The sequence below is a fragment of the Lynx canadensis genome, chromosome A1 (genome assembly GCF_007474595.2).
Source record: "Lynx canadensis isolate LIC74 chromosome A1, mLynCan4.pri.v2, whole genome shotgun sequence".
Lineage (NCBI taxonomy): Eukaryota > Metazoa > Chordata > Mammalia > Carnivora > Felidae > Lynx > Lynx canadensis.
The window spans coordinates 188,316,815-188,335,791 of NC_044303.2; the positions used below are offsets into that span (position 1 = coordinate 188,316,815).

The following is an 18,977-nucleotide window of genomic DNA, read 5'->3' on the forward strand; positions in this document are numbered from 1 at the left end:
TAAGTAACCTCTACACCCAACATGGGGCTCAAAATCACAACCCCAAGATCAAGAGTTGCATGCTCCACCTACTGAGCCAGCCTCATGCCTTGTGCCTGGTGGTTTTAAACAGGCCTCAAACCTTCCAAGCAAATTGCAATAATTGTTTTAAAAGATACAAAATAAAACATAGGTGATTCAGAGACTACTTGCTTTCAGGCCATTCTCTGATCTTTTCTATCCCTTCACCTACTGCCCTGTAAAATCAAAATTAGTGTTTACGTTCTTCAACTCTAGGCACTGCAAAGTTTTAATAAGAAAAAAATAGATTACAATTGGCTCCTATTGAGGCAAGGATGTTAACTATTTTCACTTTTACTGTTAAAAGCAATACATGTTGAGGCGCCTGGGTGGCTCAGTGGGTTATGCTTCCCACTGCAGCTCAGGTCATGATCTCAGGTCATGATCTCCCTGTTGATGGGTTCCAGCCCCCATGGAGCTCTGTACTGACAGCTCAGAGCCTGGAGCCTCTTTTAGATTCTCTCATTCTCTCTCTCTCTCTCTGCCCCTCCTGTACTGATGCTCTCTCTCAAAAATAGTCATTTAAAAAAAATTAAAAAAATAAAAGCAATACATGTTACTTTGAGGAAGAAAAGATAACAGCACAAAGAAAACCCAAGAAATTCTACTACCAAAATGTTTATTTTCCAGTATTTTATCTTACTTCATATGTGCACTTTAAAAGGAGGGTTTGGTTATCAGATACTATTGGTTTCCTGAAATAGAAATTGTTTTATAGTATTTTTTTCTAATGGTAAAACACAAGATCACTTGAGTGCAGAAAGTCACAATTACCTATTATTAGTCCCTTATGTTCTCATAGCACCTGGTATTCCTTTCACAGAGACTTTTTACAACTGTAAATTATATGAAATTATTTTAAGTGTCTTTTTCACTCTGCATGAATAAATTCGAGGACATAAAGTCACTTTTTCTTCACCACGTCCCCAACTTGTTACACAATACGCGGCTACTAATACTAATTGTAACTGCCTTTTTTTTCCCCGTAATACGTCACGAACTTCCCCATTCATTTTACAGTTCTGTAGAAAAACTTAAGCTGTTGCCTTTCCTACGGACTTTTTTTTTTAACATCCTAAGATTCTGCGATTCTAAAAGAAACAATAATCCAAAAGCAGACAACAGGAAAACAACTGCTGAAACTAACTCCCTTCACAGTCCTAGGGCGCGGGGGGGGGGGGGGGGGGGCGGGAACCTCGAGATCTCGCGATTTCAACGGCGCGTGGGAGCCTGAGTTCCCTCCCCTCCACAAGATGTTAATGCGCATGTTGCCGCTCGTCCGGAAACTACCGAAAGTGGCTGCCGGGAGAGGGCGGGACAACAGGAAGTAAACATTGACGGACTGATCTCGTCTCTGTCGGAAGCTTTTGGGGTCGGCTGTGGCCGGACTGGGTGAGGAAATGTGGGAATTTGGGGATCGAGAAGAAGTGAAGCTAGAAAACTCTGGAAAATAGGCTGAAGGCTCCTAATTCTTAGATATATCCTTACGGAAGTGATGAACGCCAGGTCGAGGGGGAAACGGGGATTGGGGACCGAGAAAGAAGCCGCCGTCTTAGGCCTCAGACACTTTACTTGTGCCCAGCCAGACCAGGACTGCGTCTTCAGTGGTTTTTAGAGTATGAATTATCAGATGTTGGAGGTGCACTGTCCAGCTATGTTAGGGGGACAGTGTTGTTGGGGATTAGTCTGAATACCTATAAAATCTGTCAGATTTTAATTTTTTTTTAATGTTTATTTATTTTTGAGACAGAGAGAGACAGAGCATGAATGGAGGAGGGGCAGAGAGAGAGAGGGAGACACAGAATCGGAAGCAGGCTCCAGGCTCTGAGCCATCAGCCCAGAGCCCGACGCGGGGCTCAAACTCACAAACCGTGAGATTGTGACCTGAGCTGAAGTCGGACGCTCAACCGACTGAGCCACCCAGGCGCCCCCAAAAAATCTGTCAGATTTTAAAGACTTACCGTAGTTTCTCTTATATTAAGAGAAACTGCTTTTTTTTTTTATTATTATCTTAATATGACTACTGGAATGCTTAAAATGATGTATGAGGCTGGCATTATATTTCTCTTGGACAGTGCCACATTGAAGGATTTTAAGCTTGTGCAGTAGTAGGACATGGTATGATTAAATACGTGTTTTGAAAAAATAACACTGCAGTGTGGAGAACTGATTGGAGAGACTGACAGAAGACCCATAAGGAAGGAAAGTAATAACTTACACTGAAATGGTAGCATTGAGAATAGAGAGAAGTAGATAAATTTGAGTGCTATTCAGAAGGTGAAAATAACAATACTTAGTGATGAAATAGATGTGGAGATTAGCTGGGACATATATGTGAAGAAATGAATGGTATTTTTCATTAAGAGAGGAAACAGGGGCGCCTGGGTGGCTCAGTCGGTTAAGCGTCCGACCTCAGCTCCGGTCACGATCTCGCGGTCCGTGAGTTCGAGCCCTGCGTAGGGCTCTGGGCTGATGGCTCAGAGCCTGGAGCCTCCTTCCGATTCTATGTCTCTATGAAATTCAGATAAAAGATCTGGAGAGGAGATGTAAGTTGGAGAGCCAACAGTGATATATTATGGCTATGAAGCCTTAGAAATAGATGACCTAGTCTACTGATGGAGTCCTGAGTAATGAAAGAGACTCTAGCACTGAGCCCTGTAGAATGCAAAATCAAACAACTAGGCAGACCTAGATGAACTTGCAAAGGAGACAGGAGCAGCAAGAGAGAGTTAAGAAAAAACAGGAGAGTATAGTGTTACTTACGCCAAGGGATAAGAATATTTCAAGAGGGAAGGAACAGAACTGAAAAATGTATAGTGGATTTAGTACATTGATCATTGATAACTTAGTGGTAATTCTTTAGAGAGGTAGAGGATGGAAGCTATATTAGAGTGATTGAGGAGAGAAGTAGAAGATGAGGAAATAAAGTCAGCGGATATAGATAATTCTTAAGGCATTTCGTCTTTAAGGAAAACAGGACATTGTTTACTCATGTAAGGTAATGTGTTGGTAAAGTCTGAGACACACATAGAGAAATTCAGGAATGTTAATGAAAGAGTCTTATGAAATTTTGAGTACACGTCTATATATTTCTCTGCATTTATAAATTAGAGTTGAGGGAGGAACTACAGATGGTAAATAGAGACCTTGTGGAGGGGAACGAGACCCTTCCCTTACAGATACTATAAGAACTTATGAAATATATAAGCCAGACTGTAGTATATGTTATTAGGATGTACTTTTAATAGTTTTACTGATGAATTCATGAAGGCCTACTTTATACTAATATGTATTTCATTCTTTTCATAGAGGGGTCCAGATAACCATGTCAGCTGCAGCTGTAGATGCAGTTAATGCGGCCCCCCTGTCGGGGTCCAAAGAAATGAGTCTGGAGGAACCAAAGAAGATGACCAGAGAGGACTGGAGAAAGAAGAAGGAGTTAGAAGAGCAGCGGAAACTGGGTAATGCTCCTGCAGAAGTTGATGAAGAAGGAAAGTAAGTTATTTCATTATTTGCATGATCTGTTCATTCAGAATTCAGATTTATGGGGCTCCTGGGTGACTCAGTCGGTTAAGCGTCTAACTCCTGGTTTCCATTCAGGTTACAGTCTCAAGGTTTGTGAGATCGAGCCCCGTGTCTGGCTCTGCGCTGACCCCACGTAGAGCCTGCTTGGGATTCTCTCTCTCCCTTTCTGTTTCTGCCTTTCCCTCGTGCACATGTGCACGTGCTCTCTCTCTCTCTCCCTCTCTCTCAAAGTAAATAAATAAACATTTTTTAAAAATTCAAATTTATGTCCACGTAGTTGAGTAGTTTTTCATCCTTTGCTTTGACAGGAAGCTATCTTTACCATTTACCTTCTTTTTGTTTTTATTATTTTATCAAATTCATATATGTAAGGTTTAATAAAAAAATATTGAAGGACTTACAATGAACAGCAGTCATCCCTTTCAACCCCTCCCACTCCTTGTTCCACCTCTGCAAATCTTCTAAATCTTTCTGTTTTGAGTTTTTCTGGTTGATACTTCCACATCTCTAAATAATGTACCTACATCATTGTTTTAATCAACTCTAGACATTATTAGCTAGCTTCTTACTCTTTTATGAGACATTATTTACTAACATACATCCGTGTCTTCCATATCTATCTCCTCACTTCAGATCTATCACTATTAGTTTCTATATTGGAATTTTTTTCAATCTAAAATAAAGTATAAATTACTTTGCTTATTTTTCTTTTTTTTTTCTACATTATAGAGATACCAAGCATATTCTCTTCCCTCTCCCTCCCACTGCATTATCTCTGGCCTTAGAGTCTATAAAGGCTACCTTTGTAATTGTAATATCAACTATTTTCAAACTTTTTTTCTTTTTTACATGTTTATTTATTTTTGAGAGAGAGAGGGAGACAGCATGAGTAAGCACAAGTGGGAAGAGGCGGAGAGAAGGAGAGAATCCCAAGCAAGCTCCACATTGTCAGCACAGAGCCCTATGCAAGGCTCGATCTCATGAACCGTGAGATCATGACCTGAGCCAAAATCAAGAGTCAGATGCTTAATCAACTGAGCCACCCAAGCACCCCTCAAACTTTATTCTTTTTTTTTTCTTTTTAACATTTATTTATTTTTGAGACAGATAGAGACAGAGCATGAGCAGGGGAGGGTCAGAGAGAGAGGGAGACACAGAATCCAAAACAGGCTCCAGGCTCTGAGCTGTCAGCCCAGACCCCAATGTGGGGCTCGAACTCACGGACCGCGAAATCATGACCTGAGCTGAAGTTGGACGCCCAACCGACTGAGCCACCCAGGCACCCCCAAACTTTATTCTTTAAAAACATATATATATATTTTTTAATTACAGAGACATCAACCCTCATATACCTCAGTATATTTCTTCAGTGCCATGGTATATTGATCCATCAAAAAGACCTACTTTAAAGCACCAGAGACCACAACCAGAGAAACAGAAGCAATACAGCTCATCTGGAGAATGGTACAAGAGGGGTGTAAAAGAGGTATGTGGGCAACTTTTATATATATCCTTTTGGAAATGGAGATTTTATTTTAAGAACTTAATATAAGAACCTTCGATACTATGTTAAATTGAAACAGATTATATAATCTTTTACCTGAGATTAAAATTCACAATACATACTATTTTAGTCTGTGTTTTCTTTTATAAATTTTATGTTGCTAAAGTACTTAATTTTCTCATTTGTAAAGTATGGAGACTCTAACTCGTTTTTCTCTCAATGAGTCAGTCACTTCATTAGATAATATAGTAGTGAGAGCCAAAATTATTTCTAATTTATTCAGATAATTAGAATATTTTGTTTTTCTTTATATCCATTTATAGAATTCCATAACTACTAAGTACCGCAAGGGAGCATGTGAAAATTGTGGGGCCATGACACACAAAAAGAAAGACTGCTTTGAGGTAAGCTCACCTTTGAGAATTTTAGAAACTTGTCAGAGTCTCTTTTATTCTTCCTTGTCAGATTAATTCTATTTTTCTAAAATTACCTAAATTTTGGTACAAGTTAAAAAAAAAACTAATTTGAGTGAAATTAGATTAGCACCATCAGAATTTACTGCTGGGAGAGTAACTGATAACTGAACAGACCATAAACTCCCATGGTGTGTTTATGCTTGCTTTGTAAAGGTCATCTGAAATTTTCCTCTGGGCTACAGGAACTTAGGGAAAGACTTTATTTTATTTTATTTTATTTTATTTTATTTTATTTTATTTTATTTTTTTCATTTTATTTTATTTCCCAGAGACCTAGGCGAGTTGGAGCAAAATTTACAGGTACTAATATAGCTCCAGATGAGCATGTCCAGCCCCAGCTGATGTTTGACTATGATGGGAAGAGGGACCGGTGGAATGGCTACAATCCAGAGGAACACATGAAAATTGTAGAAGAATACGCCAAAGTTGATCTGGTGAGCAAAGTTCCCTGCTTTCCCACACTCCTTAAAGAATGTACATTTTGCTGTACCACTGGTTTAGCAACTCTATTTTTTGTCTTCAAGCAATATAAAAATGGTAGCATTTTTATAATAGTAGTAGTAGGCCTAATGGAATAGTGAAGATGAAGTGGGCTAGCCCTATTGGCAGCAGTGTCTTATTTGATTCTTTTTTGTTTTTTGATTCCTGAGATTGCAGAAGATATTGGAAGCATGAGAACAGATTAGTATCTAAAGCTTTTGGCTTTTTAAGGTTATAAACTCTTGCCCCCCCCATATACACACACACACTGCATCTTGCCCATGGACCTATTTTTACCATTGTCTCGCATAGCATTTGAGAGAGGTGAGAGGGGAATAGGATAACTCATTTCAGAAAATCGAATTTTATTTTAATTCAACTTCAGTTTTTTTCTGTTATGATTTTACCTATTCATCCCCATTCCTTAAAATCCATAGTCACACTGCCTTTTCCTTTTTTTTAAGTAGAGTTTACATTTAAAAATCATGGGATTTCGTATAATGTAAGTTTCATCTATTCTTGAACAATGATATGGTAATCCTGGGTCTGCCTGGCAAGAGTCAGTCATCTGGAGTCAGGTGACAGCTGCTCCTTCTGAACTTAGCTTGTTCTCTGCAGTTTAATCACTGCTGCTGTTTGGCTCAGTTTATATTAATGCCTGGTTCAAACAGGAGTTTGTAACTCCTGTTTAGAAACCATAGATCTGGAGCTACAAGAAATCCCAAAGAGACGACCTTGTTTAGTGAACTTTCTGAATGCAATAAATTTGTTGATTTTAAATATAAAAAAACTAAATGTTCATTTGAATGTTGTAAAGTTAATTTCAAATGTTTCCTTTTTTATTAGGCAAAACGAACACTGAAAGCCCAGAAACTCCAAGAAGAATTAGCCTCAGGGAAATTAGTGGAACAAGCTGTAAGTAATAAAAATGATCAATAAAAAAATTCAAACTCTTAGCAAACAAAAATGAAAATTGAAACAAGAATTCATTTTATCTCTCCAGTTAGAAAAGATTTTAGCAGGGGCGCCAGAGTGGCTCAGTCAGTTAAGCATCCAACTTCAGCTCAGGTCATGATCTCTCACGGTTCATGATTTCGAGCCCTACATTCAACTGTCTGCTGTCAGCACAAAGCCCGCTTCAGATACTCTGGCTCCCTCTCCCCTGTGTGCACGTGCTCGCTCGCGCGCTCTCTCTCTCTCTCTCTCTCTCTCTTCTCTCCTCTCTCTTCTCTCTTCTCTCTCTGTCTCTCGCAAAAACAAAATAAACATTAAAAAAAACAACAAGATTTTAGGGACAGAGAAGTGCTATTGAGAGGAAAGAGTAAAACTGGCACTCATACCATTCATGAGAATATACCTTGACACAATCATTTTGTAAAGAATGTTGCCATAAAATATTTATATATGTTTTCTGGAATTAAATTAGTAGATCTTTCAATCCTGAAGAGTTTTCTAGTAATCAGGAGAAAATCATATATGCAAAGATGTTCATTGTAGCACTTTTTAAGATAGCAAGAAATTGAAATAGCTTAAATAGGAACGGGGAATTGGTGAAGTAAACTGTCCTGCATCTGCATGATAGAATGGGGGCATGGCTCTTTTTTTAAAATTTTTTTTAATGTTTATTTTTGAGAGAGACAAAATGTGAGCAGGCAAGGGGCAGAGAGAGAGAGAGAGAGAGACACAGAATCTGAAACAGGCTCCAGGCTCTGAGCTGTCGGCACAGAGCCTGACGTGAGGCTTGAACTCATGAACCACGGGATCGTGACCTGAGTCGAAGTCAGATGCTCAACCGACTGAGCCACCCAGGCGCCCCTGGGGCATAGCTCTTAAAATCTTTATAACAACAGTGGGTAACACTTACATTTAAGTAACACATGAAAAAATATTGTAATATCACATAGGAAAAAAGATAAGAATACTAATTCTCATCCAGTGTAGAATTAGTAAATTTTTCTTTGTATTTTTACTATTGCTTCCTACATTTTCCATAATGACTATAATAATTTTATAGGTGAATAAAACAAAATTTTTGACTAAAAAAATTTTATAGTAAAAAGATGTATTGCAGCCAATTTTTTATTCATGACAACTTAATAGTTAATGTATATTATGCTTATTAAAAGTTTTTTTTTAACAAATTTATGGCACACATAAAAAACATTTGGAGTTTAAATTTCTAAAAGGAATTCTTGCCAAGTATGAATTAGAAACAGACCTAAGTAAGCACCAAGTGAACAGTCCCTGAGGTCACTTAGCGAACAGTCCCTGAGGCTCACAGCACAGGTTAACAGATAGATGCTAAAATCCAGCTCTGTCCTTAGCTAGCTAGGTGATTGTAGAAAAATTAATTTGCTTCTCTGAGCCTCAGTTTGTCATCTCTCAAACAGAGATAACATGTACCCTTCAGGAGGTTTAGCATTCATATCACATAGTAAGTAAACATTTGGTAATTCATAACTGTTGTTACCACCAATTCTGGAAAAAGGAAAATGGCCTGTTTCTTTTGTTCTAATATATTCTCTGTTGTTTATCATAAACATAGTATAATTTAGTTGCCCAGTAAGCATACTTAAATGTATACAGGGGACTGATGATTTTTGACCACTTCAGTACTTGGATATTAACTACATACATAGGAGAAAAGTCTACTGTAGAGATTGAACTTTCTGTACAGCATCATAAATTTTTTTGTTGTTGAACTCGCAACTTGTGGGAACTCCAAAAAACAATTATTTGTTTTAAAAAACAGAGGTGCCTGGATGTCTTAGTTGGTTAAGCATCCAACTCTTGACTTTGGCTCAGGTCATGATCTCACAGATCATGAGATCAAGTCCTGTGTCAGGCTCTGTGCTAATAACACAGAGCCTACTTGGTATTCTTTCTTTCTCTCTCTCTCTCTCTCTCTCTCTCTCTCTCTCTCTGCCCCATCCCTGCTCACGTACACTCTCTTCTCTCTCTAAAAAAATAAATAAACTTAAAAAATAAAAGAAAAAACGGGCACCTAGGCAGCTCAGTTGGTTAAGAGTCTGACTCTTGATTTCAGCTGAGGTCATAATCCCAGGGTCGTGGGATCGAGCCCGACACCAGGCTCCACACTCCACACTGAGTGTAGAGCCTGCTTAAGATTCTCTCTGTCTCTCTGCCCCTCTCCTCCTCTCTTATTCTCTAAACCAAAAATAAAAATAACTGAAGAACATTTAAAAGAACACATAATTCTGGGAGGCCTGGCTGCCTCAGTCAGTAAGGCTTGTGACTCTTTATCTCAGGCTTGTGAGTTCGAACCCCATGTTGGGTGTAGAAATTACTTAAAAAATGAAATCTTTATTTAAAAAAATGATTCTGAAAGTAACACATATGCAGTGAAAGAAATTTTAGAAAAATTATAAGGAAGAAAGTATCTCCTATTTTAACTATTAACATTTTGAGGTAGGCCTTTCTAGTTCCCACTCCACCTACCCCCATATATCTATATATGTGTGTAATGATAATACAACTTGTTTTTTATGTGGATTTCATCTTTGCATACTTATCACCTCTTTCAGTTAAACGATAGAGGCAATGAGGTCATGTTTTCTGTGTAATTAAATAAATATAGACCTATTTGTTTTTATATAAATTCACATGGTATTATATAAAACTCAGAGTAATTTAAGAAGATATGCAGTAAAAAGTCTCCCATCCTTGCCTCCATTCATCCTATCTCAAAACCTCACCACCCCCCCATAATCTGTTTTTCTTGTGGATACTTTCAGAGTTTCTTACATAAATACAAACAAAAACAAATATATAATGTTATTCCCATCTCTTTCTCCCTTTTTAACAGCAAAAAAAATAACAGCAAAAAAGAAAGGGGGGTAGCAAATTATATGTTTTTTTCCTGCAGATTGAATAGAATCACTTTCACGGTTTTTTGGGGGAGGGGGGAGAGTTCAAGCATGAGCAGGAGAAGGGCAGAGGAAAAGAGAGAGAGAGAGAATCCTAAGCAGGCTCCATGCCCAGTGTGGAGCCAGGAACGGGCTCATCTCATGACCGTGAGATTATGACCTCAGCTGAAACCAAGAGTTGGACACCTAACTGACTGAGTCACCCAGGTGCCCCAGATAGAATCACCTTAATGGATGTTCAGTGTTCATCAAGTATAGTAATATATATAACCAATTATCTATTATTAAGTTGATTTTTTTTCCCAAATTTTTGATACTATATATGACACTATAAATCACATTCTTGTACATATCTCTTTATATAATTGATGTATTATTCCCTCAGAGTAAATTCCTTAATGTGTAGTTGTTGACACAGTGAGTATTTTATTTAATATTTTGGTGTCATATCACTTAGATACCATTCAGGAGAGCATGCTCTCACCAATATATTGTATATGTATCTATATCTATCATTCTATTTATATAGGGAGAATGGATAGATAGATAGATAAATAGATAGATAGATAGATTGATTCACACACACATATATTTTCATATTCCCCCACTATACTATAAGGTACTCTTTTTAACCTTTGAAGGTTTTTAAAGGGACATGATAAAATACTGATTACTTTGGTATAGGCATTTTGTAGAATTAGAGAAAATCCTGACCAGTTGCTAATGAAGAAAGAGTATCTTTGTGCCAAGGATCTCACGTTTCTTAAATTACAGTATGGTGTCATCTGAGTAGATTCCTTCATTGCCTAAATTTTACATAAGCTGTTCTGGTTCTAAAGATACTTATTACATGATCCTGTAACATTTTCTTTTTGCACTTGATAGAAAACTAGTAAGGTTTAGCAAAAATGGTGTCTAAAGGTTAACATATAAGAAATGAATATATATTGATTACATTGGTCATCTTGATGTTCCTCCTACCCTTGTGTGATTATAATCCTATATCATTGAAAATTCTCTAGAAATTTACTGGCTTTGTAGACAGTCTGATAAAATTATTCATAAGTACATACTTGTATTCAGAACTTATGTGTTCATTACAATGAGAAATAGGAGGATTTGTTCAGTTAGATTTAAGTTATATTATTTTACCTAAGTATTTAACATGTGAATCAATAAGGGCTTCTGGGTGGCTCAGTCGGTTAAGCATCCAACTTCAGCTCAGGTCATGATCTCACACTTCATGAGTGTGAGCCCTGCATCAGGCTCTGTGCTGACAGCTTGGAGCCTGGAGCCTGCTTTGGATTCTCTGTCTCCCTCTCTGCCCCTCCCCTGCTAGTGCTTGCTCTAACTCTCTCTCTCTGAAAACTAAACATTAAAAAAATGATAATAAAAAATAAAGTGTGAATCAGTAGATTCAGTGGAATAAAATAACAAATTCTTTTTCTTCTTGCATAATGCAGAATTCTCCAAAACACCAGTGGGGAGAAGAGGAACCAAATTCTCAAACGGTAATAAATATTTGCCTTGTCTGGCAAATTTTTCAATTTCTGATGGCTAATGGCTAATAACAATAATAATAATAGCTTTAAGGAATATAACTGAATAAGAGTTGGATTAAAGGAAAGTAAGAACTAGATGCTGCTCTTTTTTTCTTATAATTTGTTTTTCCCTCTTTCCACTTCCTTCAGGAAAAAGATCATAATAGTGAAGATGAGGATGAAGATAAATACGCAGATGACATTGACATGCCTGGACAGAACTTTGACTCTAAGAGGCGAATTACTGTCCGGAATCTCAGGATTCGAGAAGATATTGCAAAAGTAAGCCTTGCCAACTTAACATACACACTCAAAAAATATTTGTCTTCCCACCCCAAATTTTGTCTACTCATCTGGTATCTGGATAGTATATAGGTAATATAGTCATTCCAAGATTAGGTATCATTCTGTATTTTATCTTCTGTACCAGGAAATGTATACACACAATTGATCGTGATTGACTCATCTGCCTAGTGTGCTGAAATCTTTTTTGACAGAAGTAAACATTAATGCAGTCTTAAACCATTTTCCCTTCTAGTATTTGCGGAATTTAGATCCAAATTCTGCTTACTATGATCCCAAAACTAGAGCGATGAGAGAGAATCCCTATGCCAATGCAGGAAAGAATCCAGATGAGTAAGTATCAAGTTAAATGTATAGATTTTGGGGAGCCTGGGTGGCTCAGTCAGTTAAGCATCCAACTTTAGCTCAGGTCATGACCTCACGGTCTGTGGGTTTGAGCCCGGCATCAGGCTCTGTGCTGACAGCTCAGCTCAGAGCCTGGAGTCTGCTTCATATTCTGTGTCTCCCTCTCTCTGTTCCTCCCATGCTTGCTCTCTCTCTCTCTCTCTCTCTCTCTCTCTCTCAAAAATAAGTAAACATTAAAAAATAGAGAGATTTCAAGGTAGGGCGGGGGTGGGGGGAGAGTTTTTAATCATAAAACTGAATCTGAGTTAAAATAAACATCATCTATGGTTGGGTCAGAAAAGAATGAACTTTCCTTAAAGAAAGCAATTTCTGAAACAACTTGTTTTTTAAATTTGCATTTACAGAGTGAGCTATGCAGGGGATAACTTCGTTAGATACACAGGAGATACCATTTCAATGGCTCAGACACAGTGTAAGTGTTTGCTCTAAGTCAAGGTATTTTTATAAGCTCAAAAGAAATTTGGGGGCATTTTTAAAAGTTTGTTTTTAACAAGCATGCAATAAACGTAGCTGACAAGTCATTAAAATGTCTTTGATTTTTGTAGTGTTTGCTTGGGAAGCCTATGACAAGGGATCTGAAGTGCATCTGCAGGCCGATCCTACAAAACTAGAGCTGTTGTACAAGTCCTTCAAAGTCAAAAAAGAAGACTTCAAGGAACAGCAGAAAGAAAGCATCCTGGAAAAGGTAATTTTGACCAAAATGCTTACAAAAAGAATGTTCGTTAAAGAGAAATGACTAGTTAATGATCATTCAATTTACATTTGGAATACAATGCACATAAAGTCCCTTTTAGTTTGTTAGGAACAGTCCTACCCTCACATTGACTTGAAATCAAGTGTATACATTATCAGTTTAGCTGTATCAGGAAGCTTTTGTGGGAAAACAACAACAAAAACATAGCAGTTTAAAAGAAACATTGGTTATTTCTGAGGATTTTGTATGTCAGCTGGGTCTCCTGGTCTGGGCCTGCCCATCTGAAGCTGGATGATCTAGAATGACCTCATTCTGGTCTCTAGCAGTTAGCAGGCTGATTGTCCTAAGAGACCTCATCTGGAATAGCTCATGTCTGCCCAGGGTGGGCTCTCCTCCTTTGGTAGGCTAGTCCAGCCTCATATGGCATTCTTGGGGTACCAGAAACTAGCAACAAAAATATGCCCCACTGCACAAGTGCTTTCCAGGCCTTTGCTTGCATCACATTTGCCCAGTTTCCCACAGGCCTGAACAAGTAACATGGCCAGGCCCAGATTCAAAGATGGAGAAACAGACTGTCTATCTCTTGAGGGGAATAGCAAAGTCATGTGGCAAATGGGCACACATACAAGGTTAAGAGGAATTGATGGCCATTTGGTAATTTGCCACGCTCAACACATAGATAACAACTGAGACATCTTTTATTTGCCTATAAAAATCATGTGGCTTTTTCTTTTTCACTGTACTTTGTATAACAGAGCCCATAAAAAATATTGCTTTCATGTTTCTGATTAGAAACAAACTGATCAATAGAGATTTGAATGAAAACCTTTGCTGTAAAATGTATTTAATAATATTCAATGTTCTTTTAGTATGGTGGCCAAGAACATTTGGATGCCCCTCCAGCTGAATTGCTTTTAGCTCAGACTGAAGACTATGTGGAGTACTCAAGACATGGGACAGTCATCAAAGGACAGGAGAGGGCTGTCGCCTGCTCTAAGTATGAGGAGGATGTGAAGATCCACAATCACACAGTATGTGTTAAACTAGAACCATCTGGTGTCCTTGTTAGCATTTTTCTCTGAGTTATATTTTCTTTTTACAGCTTCATAGCAAATCATTGTTAGGCTTGTTTTCCTTTTTTTTTTTTTTTTTTTTTTTTTTTTATATTTTTATTTTATTTTATGAAATTTTTCTAAAAATACAAAAACTTTAGAATACTATTATGTTCACCCGCATACCCACCACCTAGATTCAGAAATATTTTGCATGTTGCCATATATGTCTGGACATATTTGTCTGGACAGAGGGAGGGGTATATGCATGCTGGTATATACATATACCCACATATATATATTTGTATCTTTTTTTTTTTTTACTAAAATACTTGAAAATTACAGATATTATGATATTTCACTGATAGACACTATATCATGTATTTCCTAAAATTAAGGATATTCCCCTACATTATCACACTTTAGAAAATTATCATGGACTCCTTAATATCCTCTAATCTGTAATTCTTAATCACATTACCAAAATATACACAAAAATGCCTTTAAATAGGCATTGTTTTTGCTTTTGTTTTTGTTTTGAGTCAGAATCCAATCAAAGTTTATTTTGGTTGTTATGTCTCTTTTTCTCTATCTCCCTCTATCGAAACTCCCCTTTTTCAGGACAGTGACTCCTAAACAGATCAGGACAGTTATTTTGTAAACTCACATTCTATTTTGACTGGTTCAATTACTTGTATGATATCATACGAGTTATTCCTCTATCCTCTGTATTTCCTATAAACAAATTCAAATCTAAAGACTTGAGTAAAGTTAAATATTTTAACAAGAACATAAGTGATACAGTGTAATTCATACTGCATCACATTATAAAACATGTGTACCCAAACTACAATTGTCTAAGTTGGATCAAAAACAGAACTACCTATAGGAGCCAGGCTGCTAAATCATATGAGTGAAGTGACTCAGGCAAATTATACAAACTAGAGAACACAAACCCTGTCTGAAAGGGGCATCCACTGGTCAGCAACAGCCAGTTCTTGCCAAGTAGGAATGTGGGCCCAGAATTTCCCAGTCCTTCTTAATTTTTAAAGAGAAGTCAGATATCCTAATTTTTTTTTAAAGTTTTAGGAATAAAATGTAAGACCATTATAATTTAATGCCTGCTTGTCACACTTGAGAGCAGGCCACCTTGTCCCTATTAGCTAGCCCTGGAATCCCCATAAGTTTCCTCCCAAGTTAACCTTTTAAAGGACTGTATTATTTTATGCTCATATCAACAGTGTATGAGAGTCCCTAGTTTCAGGTTCCTTTTTAAGTAACAGCTCTCTCTCTGCAGCATATCTGGGGATCTTACTGGAAAGAAGGCCGATGGGGATACAAATGCTGTCACTCCTTTTTCAAGTATTCCTATTGCACTGGAGAAGCTGGAAAGGAGATTGCTGTAAGTAATTGTAAAGTGTAAAGTGTAAGTAAATTGCAAGTGTAAAACAACAAAAGTTCGTAAGTCAGAATCTGTATGAAACATATTTCTCATGTTTCAAATTTTAACTTTTTCTTCAATGATCGGTAACTATGATTACTCAAGTCAAATGACTATATTTTCCCACAGAATTCAGAGGAATGTATTATAAATGATATAACTGGAGAAGAATCTGTTAAAAAACCTCAAACGCTCATGGAGGTAAGTCTATAATCATTTGTCCTGAATTTTTTTTTAATGTTTATTTATTTTTGAGAGAATGTGCGCATGCATGGGGAGAGGGAGAGAGGGGAACAGAGGATCCGAAACGGGCTTTGTGCTATCAGCAGAGATCCCAATGCAGGGCTCAAACTCACAAACTGTGAGATCATGATCTGAGCTGAAGTCAGACACTTAACTGACTGAGCCACCCAGCACCCCATGTGTCCAAAAATTTTAAGTGCTGGAGGGCAGACTTCAAAATTTGCACCAGAACTTTGTTTTTGCATTAATAACCCTATATTTCAATCCTCCCTATCAGATGCATCAGGAAAAACTAAAAGAAGATAAAAAGAAGAAAAAGAAGAAGAAGAAGAAGCATCGAAAGAGCAGTTCAGATAGTGATGATGAAGAAAAGAAACATGAAAAATTGAAAAAGGTACTTTATGAAGTCAGAGCAATGACAGTATTCTTTATTTGTACGGACCTTAATAAATTATCTAGTCCTGTCTCCAAGCTCATTTTAAAAATCCCAAGTCTGGGTGATTTGCTCAGGTCACCTTGTATCAGGCCTAGAATGCAAATGGAGATTTTTTTGTCTTAGTATTGCCTGCTTCTCAGAATGTTTGATAAAAATCACTAATGTACAGAAGAAATGTTCTTTGTAAAGCTGTTCTTTAAGAGTTATTGACATATGTCCAGAAAGAATTGCCTTCTAGCTCTAAAATTTGTGTCAGCAAGTCCTTGGGAAAAGTCAGAGTTGTAGTTTCCACCAGAAGTATCAGTTTTGGACTTATGTTAGTAAAGTGAATCTCATTGAATCTTTGTTATTAAGTAAAAATTTTTTAACATTGAAAATGTGGTAGACTATTTCCTGCTGTATGAAAATATTGTATCAGCCAAACAGTGATTCGTTGTAGCTTGAAGGTAGTCTGGCTGACTCTCAAGCTCTTTCAGATAATCTAGGTTTTTCATATAGCAGTTTACATTCAGTGGGGTCTTTTGGTACTCTGCTACTATTGGTGGTACTCATGTTTTTTCTTTCACCGTAGGCCCTGAATGCAGAGGAAGCCCGCCTTCTTCACGTCAAGGAGATTATGCAGATTGATGAGAGGAAGCGGCCTTACAATAGCATATATGAAACTCGGGAACCCACTGAAGAGGAAATGGAGGCCTATAGAATGAAACGTCAGAGGCCGGATGACCCCATGGCCTCCTTCCTTGGACAGTAGTAGCTAGTTATAGACAGTCACCCAAGATAGACACATAGATACATTGTTTTCAGCTTCTTGCTGATAATTGTAGGTGGAAAACCCCTTGACTACTCTTTTTGCTGCCTGACTTTAATAAAGCTTCCAGAAGTCCTTTTGTAAATTCATTTCTTTGTACACCGAAGAAACAAGAAAAACAAAGAGCAATTCATTAAGTGTATGTTAAGATTTTTTTTTCCAATTTTATATTAGGTGATGTGGAAAGAGGCCTTGGCTCTTTACCTAGCAAGAATGTCTTCTACTCAACATTATTAAGGCTTAAACTGTATCTCCACAATTCATATGGCCCTTTATCTAGTTAACACGCATTTTGAAGGCAGATTAGTTACTCTTTCTCAAAATCAGGGTTTCATTTTTTCAAATTATTAGTAACTATAATTATAGTTATTTGAGAATCCTTTGTTTTTGCCTTCTAAGGTTTCCCTGGTCTGAAACTAAAAAAATTATTCTATCTTGGGTTTTAGGTTACTGAAAGGAAACCTGTAGAACATATGAGTAACTTTATCTCCCATGTCAATCTGTATAGTAATAATTCTGTTTTCTACTTGGTTATAAAATTTTTATTTTTAAAATATTTCCTTGTACCTTACATCCAGAATAACAGAAAAATAATATTTTGTCATCTTTGAGCCAGTGTTGTGATGGTCTTTTATCATTCTGGACTTGAGCCTTTAAACACAGAAATCCTTTCCTCTATCATAGAAAATACAGTTTGTGATACTATTTGTTGCTTTAATTGTGATTGCCTTTATGTGAAAATAATGAATATTAAATTTTAAAAGATTGTAGAATATCCATTATACCTAATATCTATAGTAAGCAGGTGTCTGTAAAATTTGCAAAAAGCAAAACCTGAAGTTGAAAGTTTCTTCAAAGAATTAGGATAGCTTGTAGGGCTATTAATAACTGAGACCGCCATGATCCTCAGGCCTCTTCCAAGACCATCATGAAAATAATACTGACAGAGTGGGCTCAATGAAAACAGCCTGTTTCAAACCCCTGATAGAAGTACATTGGCTTTTTAACAGCTCACCAAAACTGATTAGGATACAGCTTTAAGTTACCATCTCAGAAATAGTAACAATCGAATTGTCAAGTACTATGAATATAGTGTGTAGATTCAGACTACTGTGCAATTAAAAAAGCAATGCAAATGGAGGTAATTCTTAACCTATTTCAAGAAAGTCAATGACATGTGTTCATATTCCTACCTTACCATGGGGTGGCTCCATAAAGTGACAATGTCTATTTTGTATTTTATTTATCTTTTGGTAATAAAGATACATAATTAGAATACTTAACTGAGTGGTTTGTAGCATTATTTCAAATATTTAACAGAAAAGCAGTTTATGGGACTGTCAGGGGGCTTAGCTTCTTTAATTTTGAGTTAATTTTTTTTTTCAACGTTTATTTATTTTTGGGACAGAGAGAGACAGAGCATGAACGGGGGAGGGGCAGAGAGAGAGGGAGACACAGAATCGGAAACAGGCTCCAGGCTCTGAGCCATCAGCCCAGAGCCTGACGCGGGGCTCGAACTCCCGGACCGCGAGATCGTGACCTGGCTGAAGTCGGACGCTTAACCGACTGCGCCACCCAGGCGCCCCATAGCTTCTTTAATTTTGAATTAAAAAATTTCAGGATCTTTTTAAGTCAAAAAATGTGTCACCTGACTTTTCTGGGTCTCTGTTCCCTCTTCCATGAAACCTAATTTACTGATTTTAGGAAGAATTCTATAATATCTGAACTCACGTCTTATTTCTTCATTTTGGAAAAAAGATAACACCTGGAACATGATTCATTATGTGAACTTTGATTTTATTTCCCTAATAGCTGCCTGTTGAGTGTTGGAACTATGTACTGTAATTTTTGTATATTATCTCTGCAAAAGAACTTCATGGACTAATGGATAATCTATTTTATAATAAGCACAAGGGCTTAATTAGTCCAGGTAGCTTGCTCAGGTCCTGATAAGTAAAAGTGTTAGGGCCAGGACATAAAGCCAAGTATCTATTGACTCTAAAGCCTACTCCTTTCTCTAGTACTTAAAGCCCTGCTTTCTGGACCAGAAAGACTGGTCTTTTGCAATTTCTTCTGTTGACAGAAACCTCAAGCAGGCTTCAGTCTACCAGGTTCACCCTGA

At 37.3% G+C, this 18,977-nt stretch overlaps 1 protein-coding gene across 1 annotated transcript; it reads left to right on the forward strand.

Annotated features, from left to right (window-relative positions):
* The first annotated feature begins 1,365 nt into the window (after positions 1–1,365).
* Positions 1,366–18,138, forward strand: SLU7 (SLU7 homolog, splicing factor). Its single transcript, XM_030328084.1, has 16 exons — positions 1,366–1,452; positions 3,370–3,555; positions 4,918–5,071; positions 5,413–5,493; positions 5,835–5,999; positions 6,892–6,960; positions 11,396–11,443; positions 11,624–11,755; positions 12,012–12,109; positions 12,526–12,593; positions 12,727–12,866; positions 13,745–13,906; positions 15,225–15,329; positions 15,498–15,569; positions 15,889–16,005; positions 16,619–18,138. Exons 2-16 carry the CDS (start codon positions 3,386–3,388, stop codon positions 16,796–16,798), a joined length of 1,761 nt encoding a protein of 586 aa, XP_030183944.1. The 5' UTR covers positions 1,366–1,452; positions 3,370–3,385; the 3' UTR covers positions 16,799–18,138.
* Positions 18,139–18,977: the final 839 nt, after the last annotated feature.

What these genes read in the sequence shown, in the direction of transcription:
- SLU7 (XM_030328084.1), top strand. Translation starts at nt 3,386, where the DNA reads ATGTCAGCTGCAGCTGTAGATGCAGTTAATGCGGCCCCCCTGTCGGGG. An exon ending in GCAGGAAAGAATCCAGATGA is followed by an intron (nt 12,110 to 12,525) that starts GTAAGTATCAAG and finishes TTGCATTTACAG; the next exon opens with AGTGAGCTATGCAGGGGATA. An exon ending in AACATGAAAAATTGAAAAAG is followed by an intron (nt 16,006 to 16,618) that starts GTACTTTATGAA and finishes CTTTCACCGTAG; the next exon opens with GCCCTGAATGCAGAGGAAGC.